The sequence below is a fragment of the Lathamus discolor genome, chromosome 3 (genome assembly GCF_037157495.1).
Source record: "Lathamus discolor isolate bLatDis1 chromosome 3, bLatDis1.hap1, whole genome shotgun sequence".
Taxonomy (NCBI): Eukaryota; Metazoa; Chordata; class Aves; order Psittaciformes; family Psittacidae; genus Lathamus; species Lathamus discolor.
This window is the reverse complement of record NC_088886.1, coordinates 44,986,253-45,007,589: the sequence shown is the minus strand read 5'-3', so window position 1 is coordinate 45,007,589 and position 21,337 is coordinate 44,986,253. Positions and strand designations below refer to the sequence as shown.

At 37.5% G+C, this 21,337-nt stretch overlaps 1 protein-coding gene across 4 annotated transcripts in view; it reads left to right on the top strand.

Annotated features, from left to right (window-relative positions):
• Nucleotides 1-21,337, top strand: part of AGFG1 (ArfGAP with FG repeats 1) — a 36,204-nt gene that overhangs the window by 11,383 nt on the left and 3,484 nt on the right. For 3 of the 4 annotated variants that reach the window (XM_065674971.1, XM_065674970.1, XM_065674968.1), the window contains exons 3-10: nt 8,131-8,246; nt 8,768-8,930; nt 9,948-10,104; nt 15,676-15,792; nt 17,409-17,618; nt 18,457-18,640; nt 19,344-19,423; nt 19,721-19,813. In XM_065674971.1, coding sequence (XP_065531043.1) covers nt 8,131-8,246; nt 8,768-8,930; nt 9,948-10,104; nt 15,676-15,792; nt 17,409-17,618; nt 18,457-18,640; nt 19,344-19,423; nt 19,721-19,813 — 1,120 coding nt within the window. The remainder of the gene's footprint in view (nt 1-8,130; nt 8,247-8,767; nt 8,931-9,947; nt 10,105-15,675; nt 15,793-17,408; nt 17,619-18,456; nt 18,641-19,343; nt 19,424-19,720; nt 19,814-21,337) is intronic. The other variant, XM_065674972.1, reaches the window with a different exon arrangement.

Here is a 21,337-nt window from a genome sequence, read left to right as displayed (position 1 = left end):
TGCAGGTGAGTATTCCAAAGTATTGAGATGAAGTTCATCTGATTTCACCAAAAAAAAACCTCACAAAAACCCCCAACAAACCTTCTTTGCTTAGCTTGCTATATGCAGCATAGGTGGCTCTTATGTATATATAATAAGAAGTGAAATTTTCTAGGATAAACTTGTTCAAATATGGAACTGTCCACCATTTTACAAAGTACAGTCACTTAATGGCTTAGGTGTTGTAACATTCGGTTGGTTTAGTTCTGCAGATTATATATATAAAGCTCTAGTTTTTGCAATCTAGTATTCTATTTTTCTTTTATTTTTCTATAGCTTGTAAAATACTTTTTGTCCTGCTTTGTCCTTACAGTCTTTCTCCAACATGGCCAAGGCCTCTGTAGTAAGCTTTTTGGCTTCCAGATGATTGGTATACAATAGGGATCTGAATAGAAAGGAAAAGAGCAAGAAAGCTTCCCTGAGATAAGGTAGTGAGTTGTTCTTAGAAGATATAGTTTTCCACTCTCCTTCCAAGAGTATTTATAAGGTCAATGTGTTGTATAATGGTGAGGTTCTCTTTTTTTTTTTTTTTTTAAAAAGGGGGTAGAAATAATGCTATTATCCAAAATAGTAACTTTTCTCTAGTTGTCACAAATTGCCACCTTTGTAAAACATTGTTACTAAAAGGCTTCCTCACAGCCAGTGCTTTGGGAAGAGATTATTCAGAGCAGCTACTCAGGTGTGTGACACTATCTTCTTCCCTGTCTGTACATCTTCAACGAATGTCGTTCTGGCACAGGTAACATGAACTTTTTTGGATGAGATTTTAACTGCTTCAAATACAGATTTAAGGATTTTTACTGTGTGAGAATACATCTGTGTTTTAGTGTTGCTTACTCATCTGCTGGTATAAAAGATGTCTAAGTTCTGGTTTTGCTAGTGTTTGGATTAGCTCACTTTTGCAGCAAGAGTGGAGACAGCTTCAAACTGGTATTACTCAACTGCCTTCTGAAGCCTTTTTGAAAGATAAAGCAATTCTGACTTTCTGGGTAGGATTTTTCTCCTCCTCCTCCTCTTCATGAAGAACAGTGTGATGTATTTTCACACTGTATTTTCATGTTAAGAATAATGAGAGAATGGTATGGGGATGAATCTGTTTGAATACTCAATCAAATTATAATGTTGCTTAGGCATCTGATTCAGCAGAGCGATGGTAGTAGAAAGTGAACTCACTGTTAGCAGAAAGTGGAGGTGGTACTAATCTCATGTTGCCATTAGAGCTGTGAATGAATATTCAGACACTTTCCCCTGAAGCTGAAAAATAGTATTATGAGGCAAATCAGTTACATAATTAATTTTTCTACTAGATTTTTCAAAAGTGCCAGGTATTTTCTAACCTTTCCAAATAGCCTATTCTGGTATGTATATGGTGGAACAAAATTATTTAGATAGTATTGGTCCTGTATTTGGAAAGTCTGTGTATCTTTGGGAGTAAAGACCATGTATGTTTACCTGAGGTACTAAGTAGAACACTATGCAGGTATGCTCAGCTGCTTGGGAATAGTTTAACAGTGCTGAATTTTGTTTTGGTGCCAGTCTTCCTAACTTTTGATAGCACCTGGGCAAGTGCCAGTTTCCCACACTTTTGCGGAACTCGTAGCAGTACGAGGCTGATTCAGAACTGGTGTCTGGCCTGACCAAAATGCCTTGCTAGAATCGACTTTACTGTGGTATGTGGCCTAGAAACCCTGAATTGGAAAGAGCAGTACAGAGTTGGAGCTGATGAGTCCTGACAGCATGAGCTGTGTAGTCAGGTGTCCTTGTAGTACATCCCTGATTCTGCTAATACGATATAGAGGTACAAGAGCCGACTGTGTATAGAACTATGTCTTTGTTAGCAGGATTTGTTAGCTTGCAGTATGTACTTATGAAAGCAGCTGTAACTTCTGGACCCAAACTGACTTTGAAAGCAGTATACTGGCAGTATAAAATTCTTTCAGCCTACAGAGATTACTGAATAATATTGATATCAGAAGTGCTGAATTACTAAACAAAGCTATAATGTGCTTACATAAGGGAACTGTTTCCAAATATTTCTTCCTGTGGTGAGTATTATGTTTTGGAACATAGCTTTCTTGTGTGGTAATCTGTAACTCTTTGCACTGACAGCATTATGTATGGTGCATAATGGAGGATATTTTGTTGGGTGGGGAGGGGAAAGAAAAAAATCTAAGTTGGCATTTATCAGCCTCCTGAAAGGTAATATCTCATTCGAGCTTTTTAAACTAGACTGACATGTGTAATCTTCCTGCAACGATATGTCTGAATCTCAACTGTAGTGCTGTAGGTCTGGTGGTGTGCTTTGTTTAGTTGAAATGCAGCTTCTACCAGCAGCAGTACTTGTCCTGTTACAGCTTTTCCTTGCCATGCTGCCTTAACTGCACACAAGAGAAGGCAGCTTCATGAGCACAAACTTAATTTTGATGGCTGAACTGAATTTCTATTTCTCCTAACTATGCTAAGAAGAGTTTATGAAGTGTGGTGGCTCAATGTGTTGTGCAAGCAGAAGGCCTTTGTTGCTCTCATATCTGCCTTCCCACACACACTGGAGGATGTGTATCAGTGCAATAGTTATGACAGAGTGGTTATGGTAGTGTTGATTGTTTGAAATATGTAGCACTGGAATAGAAATAACTGAAATCTCAGATGATCTCAGCCTTTCTCCAAAATTTGGTGCGTACTGCTCTTTTGAGGGTTTGCTTTGTTGGTTTTTCAGTTGGTTTGTTTTTTGTTGTTTTTTTTTCTTTTGTAGCAGCTTTTTAATGTGCCCATCCTTCCCCACCTTCCCAGCTCTGTAAACAAAACACAACCCCCTCACCCCAAAACATGACAACAAAACTAGAAGCAAAACAAAAAGCTAAATTTTTGTGGAAAACAGGTATGTTTATGCTCCTCTTACCCCTTGAGCCCTGCTTGAAACTCCTGAAAGCATGAAATGTTACTAGGAGGCTGGGTTTTAAACCAGAAGCCTTTCTGGTTTAACTTCATCTTGCAGAGTACCGGATGTGCATTGAATGGGTGACTTCTTTGTTCCTTTCTGTCAAAGCTAGAAAGTAGTGTATGGAAAACAGCTTCTCTCAAATAGAATAGCTGTTGAGCGCAGATGCGGGGAAACCAAAGGTATGAAGAGAAATATAAGGACTTCATTATAACATACGACATGCGCTTGGCCCAATTTCTACTTTCAGCGATATATTTAAGTTATGGCAACTCACAGTTTCTGCTTTGCTTCCTCCTGGGTTTTTATCCAGGTCAGGGTGAGTAGGTTGAAGCTGGTTGTGATTCTCTTTCCCTCTTTGCTTCATGCTGTACTTACTGCTCTAATTCTGAACTTCCTGGTATCTAGTTGCCAAATATCTAATGACATCCCTTGCAGCATTAGAAATTGTTGGCAGAGAACAGGTACTGTTCTTCCCAAACTAGTTGTAAAAGGATTCTCATGAACTTTAAATTTCATGAAGATAACTGCTGAATCTTGTTTTCTACTTCTTGTTACCTGTCAAGATAACGCTTTTCTTTGTTTTGTTACTTTGCAGGTCCCACAGTGTAGTAGAAGCAAGCAAAACTTCAGTCTTGCTTCTGTCAACCCTTCAACACAAGTAGACTTTCAAATACTGCATACACTTAATCATTCCAACTTCAATGCTGTCTTTTTTTTCTTTTTTCTTGCTGCATTGGTGAACCAGTGGGACATGGACTAATTATACTTTTCAGGGACAGTGGATAATGGTTGTGGATTGTTGGATATGTTCCACTGTTTCTAGGGGTTTCCACATAACTTGAATGTTTACTCTTGGCTTCAGCTTGTCAGGCTCTTCTCCTCCAAGCAGAGCATTTTGTTTAATAAAGCTTTGATTATCAAAAGGAGGAGCATATCAAGACTCTTAGTGAATAACAAAGCTTTTGAGCGGAGGCTTATTTATGCTGCTGTTGCAAAAAGAATAATGTTGGTATTAAATGGTTGAACCAGAATATGACGTCACCAGAAATGGTGTGATGTAGAAGGAGTTTGGAAAGCCATAGATTTTTTGGGCACAATAACTTAACAGTAATGTTGTGTAACTTTGTGGTGAGTTGAGATGCTTCTTCACGTGTTACCTATAAAAGCAAAGGAATGAGTAGTTCTGTCAAAATGGAGTTTAAGATGCATCATGAAACTTAGGCAGTAGCCTTTTCTGTCATACTGAAAAAGTGTTTTGAAATGTGCTCTTTGGGATATCAAGTTTGTATCAAAAAAGAATAAAACTTTGACCATGAAGACTGGTAACTTAAAGCCCAGATTTGTGCAGATTTGTATATCCTTTACTGCCTTTTTGCACTTTTTTTCCCAATGTCCTGCAAGAAATGGCTGAGCCAGAGTCAGCACATGCTGCGAAGAACTGCTGATTTGTTCAGGTGTCCTGCCTAGGCAGCTGTCAGGCAAGACAGAACATAGAACTGAAGCTCAAACCAATCTAATTGTGGCAAAAAAACCCCAAAACCCAAGTAACAAAAAACCAAACCAAACAACCCAAAACCAAAATGGCAAAAACCCTAACAAACAACCACTTTGTGGAAATGTAGAAAAATCAATCTTTTAGTATCTCAAGCCCTTTCAAATTCAGATAGTGGATTTAAAAGCTGTGATTAGTGGGGAGTAATCAGGGTACCCAAGATGTAAATGCTGAATGATCATTCCCCACCATAACTCAACAGCAAGTTATATGGCATAAATATCCTTGATCTTTATAATAAGAGTAACTTTTAAATAGCTTTGAAATAAAAATGACAATGGCCTCATCAGTAAAAATACATTTCTCACAGCAACCTTTTCCTTGCAAAAGACACACTACTGTTAGCAGCTTTTAAGAATAAACATTTAAAAAAAACCCTTATGACAATACAAATTCTGACAATAATATTTCTTAGTTTAATTTTCAGTTTTAATTTTGTCCTATGGTAATGCACAGCACACTGCCTTTTTTGTAGGTATCTGAAAATTGTGTGTTATGACTCACTTGAAGCATAATCAGTGAAGTATTGTGGATCCCTGTCAAGTCAGATGATAGTAACAAAAGTAGAGCATACAGGTCACCAGCAAATAAGGAAAAACAAGGGGCCTTTTATTGTGTTCTGAATGCTTGCTTGGAATGACTGCTGGTGTTCAAAGCATTGTGTGATTCTTCACACAGAAATAGACAAATCTGCCTTTTTAGTAGTTTCTTGTGTGATTTTAAAACTTCATAAAATTTGTCTTTCTAAAAGAACTTGTCTGTATTTAAGACTTCTGAGAAACTACTTTCTTGAAGAGCTCTTGAGGTAAAGATACTTATGTGAAATTTTATTTGCATTTCTGGTGTGGTAAATATTTTAACTTGTGTTTGCATAGTTACTGCTGTCAAACTCTGTTAAAATGACTACTTCTTGATCAAGTGTGCGTGACTAAGTCTAGGTTCTTTTGCTTGGTAGTTGTGTTGGCCGTTAGTAATAATGTTCGTTCTGCTACTAGTAACAGAGAACCAGTAAAGAATGCCTGACAGTTTTAATTAAATAAATTATAATAGTGACTTTAGGCATATTTCAGTTGGTACTGCTTTTGTGTTTAGAAGAAATCTGTTGCTCCAGGAAGCACTTTTGGAAGCCTGCTTTCTGAAAGTTTGCAAGAATTGCAAACTTCTTTGCTTCTAAGCTTGCTTCATTTTAAACCAACAGTGTGTCTGGATAGCATAGTACTGCTTCATACCTGTTTGCATATTCACAGAACTATTATCTGCTATAGCTGGTAATGATCTAAATTCACACAGGGCCTTGTTGTCTCATTTCTCCTAGAAATGGTCTGTAGTGGTCAGGAAGGCTTGAGACTGTTTGATGTGGAGCTGCGTTTGTTGTGGGTTTTTTTGATTGTGGTTCCACCCCCCTTCCCCTCTGAATACTTAGGCCCTCCAGGGTGAAGATGAAGCAGAAAACTGGGAGAGGGAGAAAGGTGAAAAGCTGGGTTGCGGTTTGACTGTTGGTACAGGTTTCTGTGGTACTAGTGACATGGTAATTGTGATGAGTTTCTTTCATCTGACTTGTTTTGGGTGGTAGGAGAAGAGGGAGTAATTGCCTGATATGGGTGGGGAAGAGGAAATCCTTTTTCATTCTCTAGCACAATTTAGGCTGGATGCAAAGTGATAATCATGGTACAGCCCCAGGTGCTATTGGGCTAGGTGCACGATTGAGTAGGGACTTTCTGCTTTTCTGTAACTAGTCACATAAGGACTTCTCTTCCTCTAAGCAATCATAAGTCTGCTAGTTTGTACAGTTATAATCTTAAATCTAAGCATGGAAATATTACTGCTGACCCACGTTGGACTGTCCACTGCAGATCTTTAAAGCTGTACCATGAAAGTTCTGACTTTATAAATTTTGTCAGCAAAAAGTAGTGCTTATGTGAAAGATGTCCACTATTAAAATAGTGCTTCCTGCTCTTAACTATTCTTTTAGCTCAGACTTAAGACTTCTTGTCTAAGTTTATATCTTCTACATTTTTATGAAGTATTAAGCAAATACCTTCAGTTTCATTTCATCTGTTACCATACTGCAAATAATGACTTTAAATTCGCTAACTCAAATCAGTGTATTGAAGTTAAACCTTTTTTGGAGTACAGTTGCTGAACGAATGCAGAATAGCTGAGTTTATTGAAGTAGGAACTACTGATCTGATTTTTAGATGAGTGTCTAATTCACCGATTTAGGGCTATCATTTGGTCATTAGTTAGATCTGCTTCCCATTGTTCATCTCTATCCAGTAGATGACAATAAGGATTGTGTAGTGTTGGAAATGCAGGCATTCAAGACATCAAGTATGAAATACATACTTAATGCTGTCTAAATCTCTCTAATCCTGAGAAATCTTTTGAAATGACCTCTTAAGTTTTATCACGTCTGACAGCTACTGCTCTATAAGATGCTAATTTGCTACAATTTTGGTGACGTTAGCTGGCTTGGTAAAGAAGAAAACAACTGAGGAAGATGTAGTGGCAGTATCACAGCTTCTACCTTGGTTTGCCAACTTCCACGGCTGCCAGCTTTTGCAGCTCTTGCTTGTTAGAGAATGTGCTTCATCTGAAGGTCATGAGGGACCATGCTGAAAACCTAACACTGTTGCAGCAATAGAGGGCAACATTGGTAGGAGGCATGCGGAGAGGAATGCTCAGGACTGTTTCAGAAAGGGTGTGGGAAGAAGGGGTATGCATCATAAAAGCAAAGCTTTCTTGACCCTGCTTCTCTGAAAGAAACCTGTTCTAAAATGGTAATCTTATTTTAGAGGATAGCTGATGTTTGCTGTATCGTTTGGGTGCATACTCAGGTTACTTGCAGAGTAGCCTTAAGTGCTTAAAGAAAACATTTGAAATGCAACAATTCCTATGTCTTAGTTTTGAGAACAGTCACCTTTCCTCTTGTTTTGCTCAAGAACTGAAGCTGATCAGGCTGAGAATTTTGCAACTGGCTCAGCTTTTGCTTGCTTGCAACTACGTTTAGAAAATTAAAGCAGAGCAAAAGTACTTTTCCCTTTCTGTCAGCCTTAGTAAATTAAATGCAGTTTCTATGGTACAGTATACATCATGGTAAGAAAGGCTGCTTTAAAAACAATGTTCCTATACTCAAATAGTAATACATATAAATACTGAATCTCAGATCCTTTGAGAGCTACTATGTAGGGCTTAGGGCATATGGAATCTGTTGAAATAGTTTAAACACTGGAGTACAGGTAAGGGAATGTGTAGAATTAGGTGAAGGAGAAGAGTCTTAAATATCACAAGCAGAAATCAGGTGCTTTGCCCCTTCATGAGTGCCTGATACAAATATTTTGTAAAAGCAGTATTTAGTGGTGAAATTTTATGCTAGGAGTTGCTTGCCCTGCTGTGACAGATGGCCTTTGAACTTAAGTATTTAGACCAGTACATGGTGCACCAGTTGGTTGTTAAAGCAGCTAAGTCTGGAACAAAAAATGTGCAGCCATGCACTTGTTAATGATGTATTAACAATGGTAAACCTAAATAGGCTTTAAGATATTTTTCTTTGATTAATCTGTGGTTGTGTTATTTTCTTGTTGTTTGTTTTTACAAGGTGTGCAAACAGATTTGGCTAGGCCTATTTGATGATAGATCATCAGCAATTCCAGACTTCAGGGATCCACAGAAAGTAAAGGAATTTCTACAGGAAAAATATGAAAAGAAAAGATGGTAAGATAGATTCACAATTATAAATGTTACCTCTATAGCAAGAAGTGAAGGTGGATGGTTATCCTCACATTTTTGAGTGTGCTTTCCTTCTTGTGTGCTCTTTGCACAACTGTCTAAAGTAAAATGCTTTCTGGACTTTATTCAGAACTTCTACATGAAGCAGAAAAAAGTACAGCAGTTTCTCAGTGTGTAGCATGTATTGACAGTACAGAAATGGCTTAAGGGGATGTGAAAAACAGTGTGAAGTAAAGAATTTTGCAGGCTTTTATTAGGGGGTGAAAGACACCTGGCTTGTATTAAATAAGTGCCATAAAATATTGATGACTTGGAATTCTAGTCCATTTTAAAAAGATCTGGCATAAATAATGGGTATTTTGTAGACTACTGATAAGACTTGTTTTGGGGTCAGTGGTTAATATAGCAGAGCTGAGATATACCAATTCTCACACTTTAGTCTTATCAGTGTTAAGCAGAACTTTTCATGTTAAACTTGTAAAAACCATTGCTCTTTTTGAATGTAGGTATGTTCCTCCAGAGCAAGCAAAGGTGGTGGCATCAGTGCATGCATCCATATCGGGGTCTTCTGCTAGTAGTACAAGCAGCACACCTGAGGTGAAGCCACTCAAATCTCTGTTGGGAGAAGCTGCACCTGCACTGCACTTAAACAAGGGCACACCTAGCCAAGTGAGTAATGACAGCTGAAAAGCACAGAACTGTTAAGCAGTGCTTTTTCTCTTTTAGTGGCAGAATTCTTACAACTGTAACCGTTACCTAATGATATGATGACTAAAGATAACTATGTGTTCTGTTGAAGTGTTTGCAGATCAGGTTCTAAATTAAGCTTGTTTCTATTGACCAAATTGATTTATGTTTTTAAGAATGGCTATTTGCAGAAAGCATAATTTTCTAGTGTGATTGACAAGTTTAATTATGGTAGACTTTTGCTTAAATATCTCAAGTTTGAGCCTAATGTGATATATTTTCATATTTGTTTTTTTTTATTTTATTTGAAAACAATAAAATGCCTGATACTCTTAACCATGAGATTAGTGTGAATATGTGGGTGAAAAGTGTGATGTTTGTCATTACTTCCTGTGCATTCTGTAACTGTCTTGAGTGGCTTTTGAGGAGAGTCTGTATGCTGCTATGTAAAGCCAAGCAGCATAGTGTTTGGCTTTACATATGTTTTGGAGGGAAAACAGTTTCTCTTGAAAATCTCTTTTACCTATAGGATAACAGACAGTTCTTGCATGGACCTCTTTAGATATCAGCAGCTTTGCAGCCTTGCTATCAAGTCCTTCATTTTTTCTCTTCCTACACTGAATTCTAAAGATTTTTTTCAGAATGCAGTGAATAACTATATTCCAGCTTGTGAAATTTTTATTGCTTGTATTTGTGCAGTATTTGCAGTTTCAAATACATAATTTTGAAGCTGCTCGTATGCTGCTACTTTATTCTTCTAGACCCTATTAATCCATGGAAATCTGCTGCAAAGTTCCTTTAAAAGCTACTACAGACGCATAAATAGATTGTCTCCCTTATATTGTGGGAGGAGGATCTGTGCTGTACACAGCATCTTAAACTTCAGGAATAAATGGCTTGTTAAAGAAGTATGCTTACTCCATCTTCTAGTATTTTGTAAAAGTCAGTATGGTAAAATATCAGCTTTTTTGTATTAACTAATCAAAACCTTGTTTGTAGTCTCCTGTTGTAGCTCCATCTCAAGGACAGCAGCAACAAGAAAAGAAACAATTTGACCTCCTCAGTGACCTTGGCTCGGATATCTTTGCTGCTGCTGCTCCCCAGTCAACTGCTACAGCAAATTTTGCTAATTTTGCACACTTCAACAGTCATACAGGTAAGAATTCTGAGCAGTGCATCCCTTTTAAATGTATCAAATGTAGTTTTAATTTTTGATTAGTTCAGTCTAAAATTCCTGAGGTGTATGTAATTTCTGTGGTTTGCGAATGTTGTATTGCTCAATTTCCTTTAGATCTTTACAAAGAAAGGTTGAAGACTTAAAGGCTGATTATCCTGTTTTGTTAAGTGGGAGTTGCTAAAGCTATTTTCTATGTGTACAATTACACTGTTTCTGCCTACTACTAGAACTTCAGATTCTTTGTGGGAGAGAGAGTGAGAGATGAGTAACAGAATGTAGGGAGAAGCTGATATTAGACCTCCAGTTTCGTTTCTGAAAATTATTAGTAAAAGTATTCATGGAAGGACAGCTGATACAGAGGCTTTAAAGGGAATTCACATTGACAATAACTGTCAATTTGTTAAAAGCAAAACAAAGACTTTCCTCGGTTTAAAGAATAACCTCCTCTTTTGTTTGTGTCTATTTGAAAACCAAATACTACCCATGTGGGTAGCATTCTGCAGTTTCAAGAATAAACAAGTTTTGAGCATATGTATTGACTGAGAATGGGAGTAGGCCTTGTATTCTTAAAGAATGACTTCAGTAAAAATATATTAAGCCCTCAGGCTTTATTTTTAGCCAAAGATCTTGAGCCATAGAAGTCTGTCCTAAAGAAAAAGTAGATTCTGCCGTCACTGAAGTATGTTGCTAACTTGCATTGTAATTGTGGGAAAGTTAACTTCGCCTGCATTGCCTGAATGAGCTTTTCTTCTGAGACAAACTGATGCTGCTGAGCCAACAAGAGTGGGAGATATTTCTTGTAAATCAATCCTGAAATTGTTAACAGTTGAGATGAGTTGTGATGGAGGGGGCTTAAGGCACACCTGAAAAATTGAGCAAAGTATCAAGGATTTCTCAAAGTTGCCTTTTAAAAAAGTGGAATAATTGGCTGAATTCAGTATACAGGATAAGAATTGCAACTGCAGTGTATTTTGTAAAATCCTTAAATTTAGTATTTCATGTTAATCATCTTTTTGGAGGTATATTTAACTGGGACAACTTTCACTGACTGGCCAGTGTTATTAAAGAGGCTGCAAATATGTAGTTCTTTCTAATAACTTTTTCTTTCCAACTAATTGCTGAAAGATTTTTATATTCATATACACTTAATTACTTTTTGTGGGTTTCAGGAGATGAAAATTCCATTAAAGCAATATTTCAATACTTTGTTCCAAATCTAGCTGCGTAATTTTTAAAGAGATAAAAAGCAATATAAACGCTCCTGTATAAATATAATCTTATGACTGAGGCTGTTAATTTTGGTTTGAAATAAGTGCTGAAAAATCAAAATTGAGAGGAATACTCAGCTTTACTGACTAGTTTTCTGTTTCAGTAATTAACCATTCTGATCATTCCCATGACTCTCTTCCATAAGTTTTAGAACCCCAAACAGTTTTAGGTCTGGTAAATCAATTTCTGAAAGACAATAATCTAATTCTGAGCGTGTGTTAGCTGAATGTGTGCTGCAGTTTATCCGAGGGTGTTTTCTCATTTGCTGGGATAAAACATTCGTAAGGCTTGTTCTGTGTGCGCTACCACGGGGTAATGTCAACCGAAACTAATAATGAAATGTTACAGACTCTTCCCTTTGGAACAGAAGGAGGGTTGATCAATCTACCAGCTTTGGCAAAAATGAGTTTTAAAGGCTCATTTAAGGAGCTTATAAACATGTAATTTTTGGTAGTAATCACACACTACAGCAGAGGATGAAAGAACTTGGACTTAGCCTGGCACTGCTTTCTTGTTTATGGCCCTGTGTTCTTGTTTTAGGGCTTGTTGACAGGGAATGGACTTCTGTCTTTCCCTTCATGTACACTATGGAGTAACTAAAAAAATCATTGAAGAGCACCAGCAAATTTAAGGTCTTCCAGTGGAAGTTACTGTTTCTGCAATTAAGGCATATGTTCCTTTCTGCCCGTCTCCCTGCCCCACCCCAGGCTTTTCTAATGTACTGAGCTGTCTCAGGACACTGTTCCATGTTGAAATGAAAACCTGCTGACCTTCTCTTTACTGTGTGTATTTAATTAATGAAGTTCCATAACTACTGCAAAATTATGAGATTTTGATGATGGTAGATAACTGTTCTCTGTGATAAAAATTATGATAAAAAATGTGATAAACACGAGATAAAAATTTTTGGCATGTAAACTTTCTGTAATCTAATGGAATATTTGCTTGAAAGATTTAAGAGGCATAGTGACACACCATAACTCTGTCATTGGTATAAAGGAAGGGGCTTTACCCTGAAGAAATACAGGAGTATGACATAGTTTGTTCTGTAATTTGATATTTATATGTTCTTTATTTAGGTTGGTTTTGCAATGTTTCGTGCCTTTCTTCCATCTTAGTGCAAATCTTGCAGAGGAAACTATGCAAAGATTGTAGAGGCAGCTTGCATTGCAATTACTGGTGCTGTCATACTTGAGCTAGCTTTAACCAGCTAGCTGTTGTACAGCCTCAGTGATCTGCAGTCACAACAGCAGTTGTAAATGTATGCCACTCTGCAATCTGCTGCAGTTCCTTAATTTACTTGTGGTGGTTCTTGTGTTTCTGAATTTTGGAAGTGCCAATCTACATGTTGTTCAGGTACAGGAAAGTACAGATCTTACCTGGTCTTTACCTTTATGCGACTTTTACGTAGGTTTAAACTTTACAGTATAAAATAAAGCAAGATTAATATCTTTCTAGCTCTACTGTTTCAACTCTACTTTGTGTCAGCTGACGCAATAAAATTCTTAAAAGTAGCCTGTAATGTATTACATTCCAGGTCTTAAACTAGACCCAAAAGATACTTAAGATTCTTGACATAGTATTCTGTTCATGTGAGTGGTCAAAAAGAAAAAAAATTGTAAATTCTAGGGGCAACATTTATTTACTTAATCCTTATTTGGTTAATGAGACATCACTCTCAGTAGCCCATAATACAATTGATGTATCAGGATGAAAACATGACCTTGATTTTAAAACAAGGTGCAATAATCCATTTCTCTTAAAAAGCTATTGGTTGAAAGTTAAACAAACTAACTGTGGAATTTGGAGTCTAAGCATGTAGAATGCTGTTTGAAATACAGGTAGTATAATGGAAACTTTTTTCTCTGTGTCAAGTTTTTCTGAGCACACTTTAAAGGTGAAAATTTTTGATCAGAACTTGCACAAGACCTTCCTTCCTTCCTTATTTATTTATTTATTCATTCATTCATTCCTTCTTACCTTGACTTTCATGCTGTGGTAGACTGACCTCGACTGGCTTCCAATGTGCCCATCAAGCTGCTCTCTTACTCCCCATCCTCAGCAGGATGGAGGGACAAAATATGACGGAAAAAGCAAGAGAAATCACTCACCAGATACCACCATGTGCAAAACAGACTTGACTTGAGGAAGATTACTTAATTTATTGTCAATTAATAATAGAGTAGGATAGTGAAAAATAGAACTGAAACCACCGTTATGTTGCCTTTCCAGGGTCAATTTCGATTCTGACTCTGCTACCTTCTCTTGCTGAGGGAGGTGGTGAATGAGGGTTGCAGTCAGTCCATAACATCTCATCTGTACCATTTTTTCCTCCTCATGCTGTTTCCCTGCTCCGTTGTGGGTTCCCTTCTGCCCCTAGTGGGAAACAGTCACACACTTCAATGTGGCCTTCTGTGGGCTACTATTCTACAAAACTGCTCCAGCATGGGTCGTTTCCATGGGGTACAGTCCTTCAAGCATGGGCTGCTCCGGGGCGGACTCCCCACGGGATCACAGCTCCTGCCAGGAAACCTGCTGCTGTGTGGGATCCACTGCATTAGCCACAGCTTCTGCCAAGAGCCTGCTCCAGCATAACCTTTCCACAGGCTCCAACTTCCTACAGGCCATCTCTGCCTTCTCTAGTGTGGGGTCCTCCCTGGGCTGCAGGTGGATACCTACTCCATATCCATGGACCCCCATGGACTGCAGGGGACAGCCTGCCTCACCATGGACTCCAGGGGAATCTCTGCTCTGGGGCCTCCCCTCCTTCACTGACCTTTGTGTCTGCAGTTTTGTTTCTCTCACAGTTTTCTCACTCCTTTCTCACTGCTGCTGCACAGTGGTTTTTTATATTTTCCTAAATATACTGTCACAGAGGTGCCATCAGTATTGCTGATGGGCTCAGGTTTGGGCAGCAACAGGCTTATTTTGGAGCCAACTGAAACTGACTGTCAGAAGTGCGGGAAGCTTCTGATCACTTCTCACAGGGGCCATCCCTGCAACTCCGTGCTACCAAAACTATACCATGTAAACCCAATATGCATGAGCACTTTAGTAAAAAATGGTATCAAATGGAGTCGGCCATCACCCTCGCTCCCCGTATCCATTGTGAAGGGAAATATTTGCATTTTCATTTATATTTGCAGCATTGGTGAATACAGTAATTTGTATAAAAATGTCCTTTTAGCTTATAAATCTGTAGCATTGTCTGGCTTTTTACTAATAGTACTCAAATGATCAGCATAATTTCTTGGTTCTGTATATACTTAATCTGCAAGATCCGTCCAGAATAAACAAATCTTGGCCCCAAGATAGGATATTTTACTATCTGTTACTCTAGAAGGTGTTTTGTAGGCTTTTTTTAGGTAGTAACCGCGGTTACCTATATATAGGGGTATGGTTTGCCTTTGATTAAAACCAGGTTTTTTTCCTTACTCCTTGCTAATAAGAGAACTTCAGACTTTCTGTGGAGCTTATCAGTTAGGCATGCAATTACTATTGAATCTATAGATGCTTGAATGTCCAGCTGTTTGAAATGGGATGGGTGTTAACTTTTATTTTCTCCCATAGGAAGGCATGAAAGGTAGGCAAAACCTGAAATTCTGTATCCAGCAAACCTGAAATTTTTTGTAGATACACTCGTATGAATGCTGTCTTCTTGACAGTGGTATTGATTTTTCCACATTTCTGTACTGTTTTTTAAAAACTTGAATTTTCCAGTGAAATGAATTTTATAAACGTAGCCAAGACTATTCAAGTGGTGCCAAGCTAAATTCACCCAAGGAAGAAGCACTTTGTATAAGAGGAATTCAAATTGTCAGTATGTCATAAGAATTTGTTCTAATTTTTATTCACAAAGAAATGTTCAGTTAGCCCACAAATTCTAGTTTTAGAAACTAGAATGATACCTGTTTGGGGTTTTACAGGTGTACATCTGGTATTTTGTACTTCTAGGCTATTTTTCCCTGACCAGACACCACTGCAAACGCTAGGGTTAAGCTGACTCTTGGCTCATGCAGTTATGAATAGTAGCACGTGTGAGGAGAGAAGTAGCATTAACTGGTACAGCTGTGTGAAGGTGATTTGTGAAAGCTTGGTCAAAGACCACATTCAATTGTAGAATACCATGTATAATTTTTTTCATGTAAAAAAACCCACACTAAATTGCAAGGTAGGACATAACCCTTGGAGGCTGCCATGACCATGAATTCAGTTGATACATCTGTTCTTGTGTTTATTTCCCATATCCATTAACATGTTTTGTTCCTTTGCAATTTACAGCGCAGAACTCTGCAAATGCAGGTTTTGCAAACTTTGATGCATTTGGACAGTCTAATGGCTCGAGTAATTTTGGAGGTTTCCCCACAGCAAGGCAGTCTTTTCAGCCCCAAAATACAGGTAGAACTCCTAGCACTTTTGATTAATACTTAATTGAAATAATCCTTACCTTTATGTTGGAAGGTACTCAAGTTTTCTTGCATCTGCCTGCTTTAATATAATCAAGCAATCTGAAGCTCTGGGGAAACTCAAAATGAATTCCTTCTGTTTGGTGTTGATTTTATTTCCCCCACCCACTCACCCAGTGCTGCTCAGAAGTCTGATTTATGGTGCTATGTGTTTGTTAGCTCTACACCTGAAATAACTATGGAAAGGCTAAACCACACTGCTTTTGATAAATATTAAATTGACCATCTTGTAAGAGAAGTGTTTCAGTGGACCCTAAAGCACATCACAGTACCGAAAAAAGTGTGTACCTATGTGTATGTATAACATATGCACACACTTCAGTATGTCTGGCTTCATGTGTAGAGCCTATTGCTAAGATTCATTTTGCTTTCCTTTAATTTGATCATGCTTTAGAACTTCTGCTTGAGCTTACATTTGCTGTTTGTCTAGATCTTTGGCTGACTGACTTTCTTTTCCTTTTTTTTTTTTTTCCTTCTTTTGAGTGTGGTGTTGTTTTAAACTTTTTTTCAAATTTTCTTTCTCCCTCCTTATGTTAACTTTAACCCACACACAATTTCTGGCTCTCCAGCGTTCAGAACGCTTTCATCTAGCTGCAGTTTTGGTGAATTTACTTCAGCTTTTCCTCTCCAGGCTGTACACAGTAAGTTCCACGCAGTGGAAAACTCGGCTTGCTTCATTTTATGCCATTGTAGTATAGCATTTTCATTCTTACTGTTGCATATGTTTTAACTTGTTGATTGTGCTATTAAAGTTGTGTGTTCTGCAGTATGAGTGGAATCCTCAACTGTTATAAAATGTGATGCACATAATGGAACACGTTACTGAAACTTACGTGACCTGTCCAGATCAAATTGTCTGGGCACTGAAGAGATGGAAGTTCATAGTTTAAAGTTGGAACTGAAGTTCAGCTGTGTGGACCTAAACCAGATTTTAAAAATTAATTTATGCATCTGATGTTAGTGGGGACTTGGTATAAAAAGAGCTGTGTTGTGTCTTCCCCCCTCATCTCTTTCCAAACTATCTCTCTAATCCTTGGCATGAAATCGTACTACTTCTGGACTTCTAGGGACTGGGTTTTTTGCGTAGAATGATGACTGACATCTGAAATGGTTAAGCATTGTACTATGAAGTAAATGCAAATAGTAGGTATTCATTAAACGTATAGCAGGAAAATGAAGCTTCTGCATTTTGAATATTAAGTATTCAAGCAAATGCACTTTTTTTCCCCTTAACAAAATACTATTGTTGAAATTACTTTTAACAGCTAATAGTATATAGTTTTTCCAGATCAAATGATGGCTGATTTAAGCTGTTTGGGCCTTTTTTTGTCCCTGATCTGCAGACTGAAAAATAGCAAAAAAATATTCTGGTGATCTGATGTAACTTTGAAGGAAATGGGCAAGCGTTATACATGTGGGGTGGGGTGGGGTGGGGAAATGCTGCCTCATACGACCAGAAAGAGGTGGGATTATTGTGCCTTTAGTTACAGTTAGAAAAACTTTCTCTAGCTTTGGAGTGTTGATCATGTTTAACTTAATTTGTTGCAGGTGGAAGTGCTGGATCAGTGAATGCTAACTTTGCTCACTTTGATAACTTCCCCAAATCCCCCAGTGCTGATTTTGGAGCCTTCAATGATTCTCAGAGCAACACAACAGCAGCTGCAGCCAGTAAAGCTGCAGTGAATAAACTCAGTCTACAGTCAGCTGACAAATACGCAGCTCTTGCTAATCTAGATAATATCTTCAGCGCAGGGCAAGGTATCGAATTCTGTTACTTGATCTGCTTATTCTACATCTGTATGTGTACCACAGGGATGGCTGTGCTTGTTAAAGTAGTAACTGTATTTCAAAATGTCCTATCTATAAGTTATCAGTAGAATTTCATGTCAGTGATTCCTTTATGTGTAAGATGGAAGTTTTAAGACTAAAGTTTCCTCCAAAAGTCTGCATCAGAAGTCTGCTCTTTGGGATCCCAAGTGGAAATATCTAAATAATTATTACTGCAATGATGAAAATATATAAATGTATAAACATATTTTTTATATTCATGCTATATTTGCTATAGCAAAGGCGCTTGAATGGAGAGCTACAGTTGTAGAGAACTACCAGAGTAGCTTTCTTAACTCTCTGCCATAAAAAGACTTTGCTTTAAGTTTTTTATCAAATAGCAGTGATACTTGGATTTAGTTGATTTTAAGGAGGAAAAAAATCCTAGTTATTCTGTAACTTTTTTCTTCTCAAATGGTGTATTAACAAATATGTTGGTTTGCAGTGTAGAGTTTTTTTTCTGAAATGGATTATTTGAGGGTATGTGTTTTATCAAATTTTCCAGTTGAAGATGATGGTAGCATTGAGTTAATATTTTCCAGGGAAACCAGAGGCTCTTTGAAGCTACAGAATATCTATAAAAGCATGACACTTTGCAAATAGCTAATGGCTGATTATATATGTTTTTTTACCCTGTATGCCCTAGAGTGTATTTAATTTTTAAGTCTGAAACTTAAACTCTCCATAAACTTTGATTTTGTTCTCAACATTGGCATCACAAAATATGAAGCTTTCTTCATTACTTCTAATCTGGTTTCTTTCTTTCTAGGTGGTAGTGAGCAAGGAAGTGGCTTCAGTACAGTAGTGTCAGCATCAGCAGGTCCTGCATTGTCAGCCCCAAATCAGTCAAGTGCATCTTCAGACAAGTATGCGGCTTTAGCAGAATTAGACAGTGTGTTCAGCTCCACAGCAACCTCTAGTAACGCGTATACTTCCACCAGTAAAGTTAGCAGGTACTTTGTTAGAAGTAGCTGACTTTCTTTGTGGATTTCAGCAGCATGCAGAAAAGTAACTCAAAGTTGTTTCTTGAATCTGTTATTTCTTGCTTAAATGGGGAAATATTGAATGAGTTTAGAGGTACTTCTGAAACTGTGTCCTGTGTTTTAAATAACAGCAGTACTGTTTGAATGCGATATTATAAAAATAAGAATACTTTCTGTCAGCTGAATGTTCTTTGCACTTTTCCAGTCATTGCATGGTAAACGTGTTGGATGGTAATGCTTTCCTGTACTGATTGCATGCATACTGAAAATCATAGCATCATCCCTGGCAAAAGAATTATTCAGCTATTTATAATGTAAATGGTGCCACCACTTTTTTTTATATCATAAAAGTAATAAATACCAAATGCCTGTTAAAGCTCAATTTGGTACTGCAAGTGCCCCATAGCCTCTGCTTTGCAACCTTTCTGTTAATGGCCTCTGTTTAATACTTCGTCCTGCTGTTGGTGAAGATGTCTTTTCATTGCTTAGCACTAGTTACAGTTTGTGACCCTGGCAGCAGGGGCTCAGTTCTGTGCATCAGTGAATTATGTAGCATTTTGCAAACTGCATGTAAGCATTCCTTTTTTTTTTTTATATGTCAACAGTAATTGTAAATAGTATTTAATTGTTAAACAAGCAATTCTGACATCAGTGATGTATGAATTATTTTCAGCAATGCTTTTGGAACAGTACCCGTGGCTGCTACTGCACAGACACAGCCTGCATCTTCGAGTGTGCCTGCTCCATTTGGAGGTATATAAATGTTATTAACATCTTTTGTGGACTGTTAGCAAAACAAAGCATCTTATTAATTTTTTTGTTGATAGTGTTATACTTTGACACAAGTGATACTGCAGTTACTAAAGGATGCAAAAAAAATAAGTGCGGTTGTTATGATGCTTTTCATATTAAGCATTTTATTATCATTTCCTATTTGTCATATAATTTTAGATATGTATCTCTGCATAAAAGCTGCATAAACTTAATATATTGAGTCAGTTTGGTTATTTTCATAAGATCTTACTAAATAAGTTGTCTTTAATCTTTCAGCAACACCTTCCACAAATCCATTTGTAGCTGCCCCTGTTGCCCCAGTGGTACCTTCAACAAATCCATTCCAGACCAATAGCCGAGGAGCAACAGGTTAGGAAAAAAGACACTTAACTGTTTGAGAAACTTTCTTTCAAGACTTGCATTGATTCTTTTTTTTCATAGCTGGGTAACTTGTTTCTGAATGTTTTCTGTATTATCTATCTCTAGTCTATTTGCTGTGGTGTGTGTGTGTGTGTGTTCAGTGTAGAGTACAATATTTATGAACAGGCTGCAGAAATCAACTTTTTCTTGATAAAAGCTTTTTTTTTTTAATTGGGCAGAGGATGTTATTTTTGTGTTTCAAAAGGTGGCTGTTCTTTTTAAGATCTACCTAACCTATTTGCATCTGTGCTGCCTTCTTAGACTATAACCTTGGATTTGAAGGATGCTTCATAGCAAGTTGCCCTAACATCAGGAATGTCAAGCCTTGCTGCTAAGCTGCACACTTGCTTTTTTCTTTATTTCAAAGTCCTTAAAGCTCTCAAAACCAGAGAGCTGGAGCTAAAACCAGGAGGGTCATGACTTTTGGGCTGTTAACTCTTCACCAGTCTGCTTATTCAGTACATTGGTGTCCTTTATTTTTCTGTCTTGTAACAGTAAAACATATGTTTAAATATAATCTTTACATTCATGAATTACATTAATTTTCTGGGGAGGATTCTGTAGAATCATAATTCCATAAACAAAACCTGAAATGCTTTATAAAGAAACAAACTTGGGCTTTTCTTTAAAAAGCTGAACTTGGATTTAGATGACTGCTAGGTTATCGAATTTTCCTCTTCAAAGGCACTGCTAAATTTTGGCACTTTTATCTATTAACTGGACTTTCACAGTTTTAAATCTGCTGATGTATGCGTTTTAACATTGAGTTGTGCTTTGCTCAGGGCTTTACATAGGTTGAATTAAACTGATCAGGCTGAACTAAGTCAATTTTAAAATTGCTCAAATTCCTCTTCTCTGCTGAAATGAATTCTGTTTCAGTGCCTTTTGAGATATTACGCATTTAAACTTGTTGAGCTGTCTAATGTCCAAAATATCTTTCTCCTTATTTTAGTCTCATTCCTAACTGTTCTGACTTGGATCGTGGTTAAGAACTTGTAGCCCTCTTTAGATGAGTTTGTTTGAATATGACAACTCTCACCTTCCACCTTCTAAACTGCTATCCCTGGCTTGCAGAGGTTCTAACCCTTTGGCAGCTATACTGATGTTAGGTTCTGGGTGACAGAGGTAGTGGCTATATGTAAAGATAATTTTCTATCCTTTCAGTGTTAGGTGTAAACTTGTAGCTTGTATTTTTATGCTAAGCTTTCTTTCTGCATGAACTTTGCTATTTATTACATGGGATATTTGCTTTGTAGCATTTGTTTATAATGGTTTTCTAGCTTAACCTATTGCTAGTCATGCTATAGATGAATTGTTCGGTACATGTTCGGTGTGTATATTTCTATATATAACTAAGAAATGACTGTTCAAGAGTGTGTAAATGATTTGACATTGTCTGGTCTCTTTGTGGCTTCCATAAGGCCTCTCGGGAGCAATGCACTCTCACATATTTCCTCAGGCTCATTTTGGTAG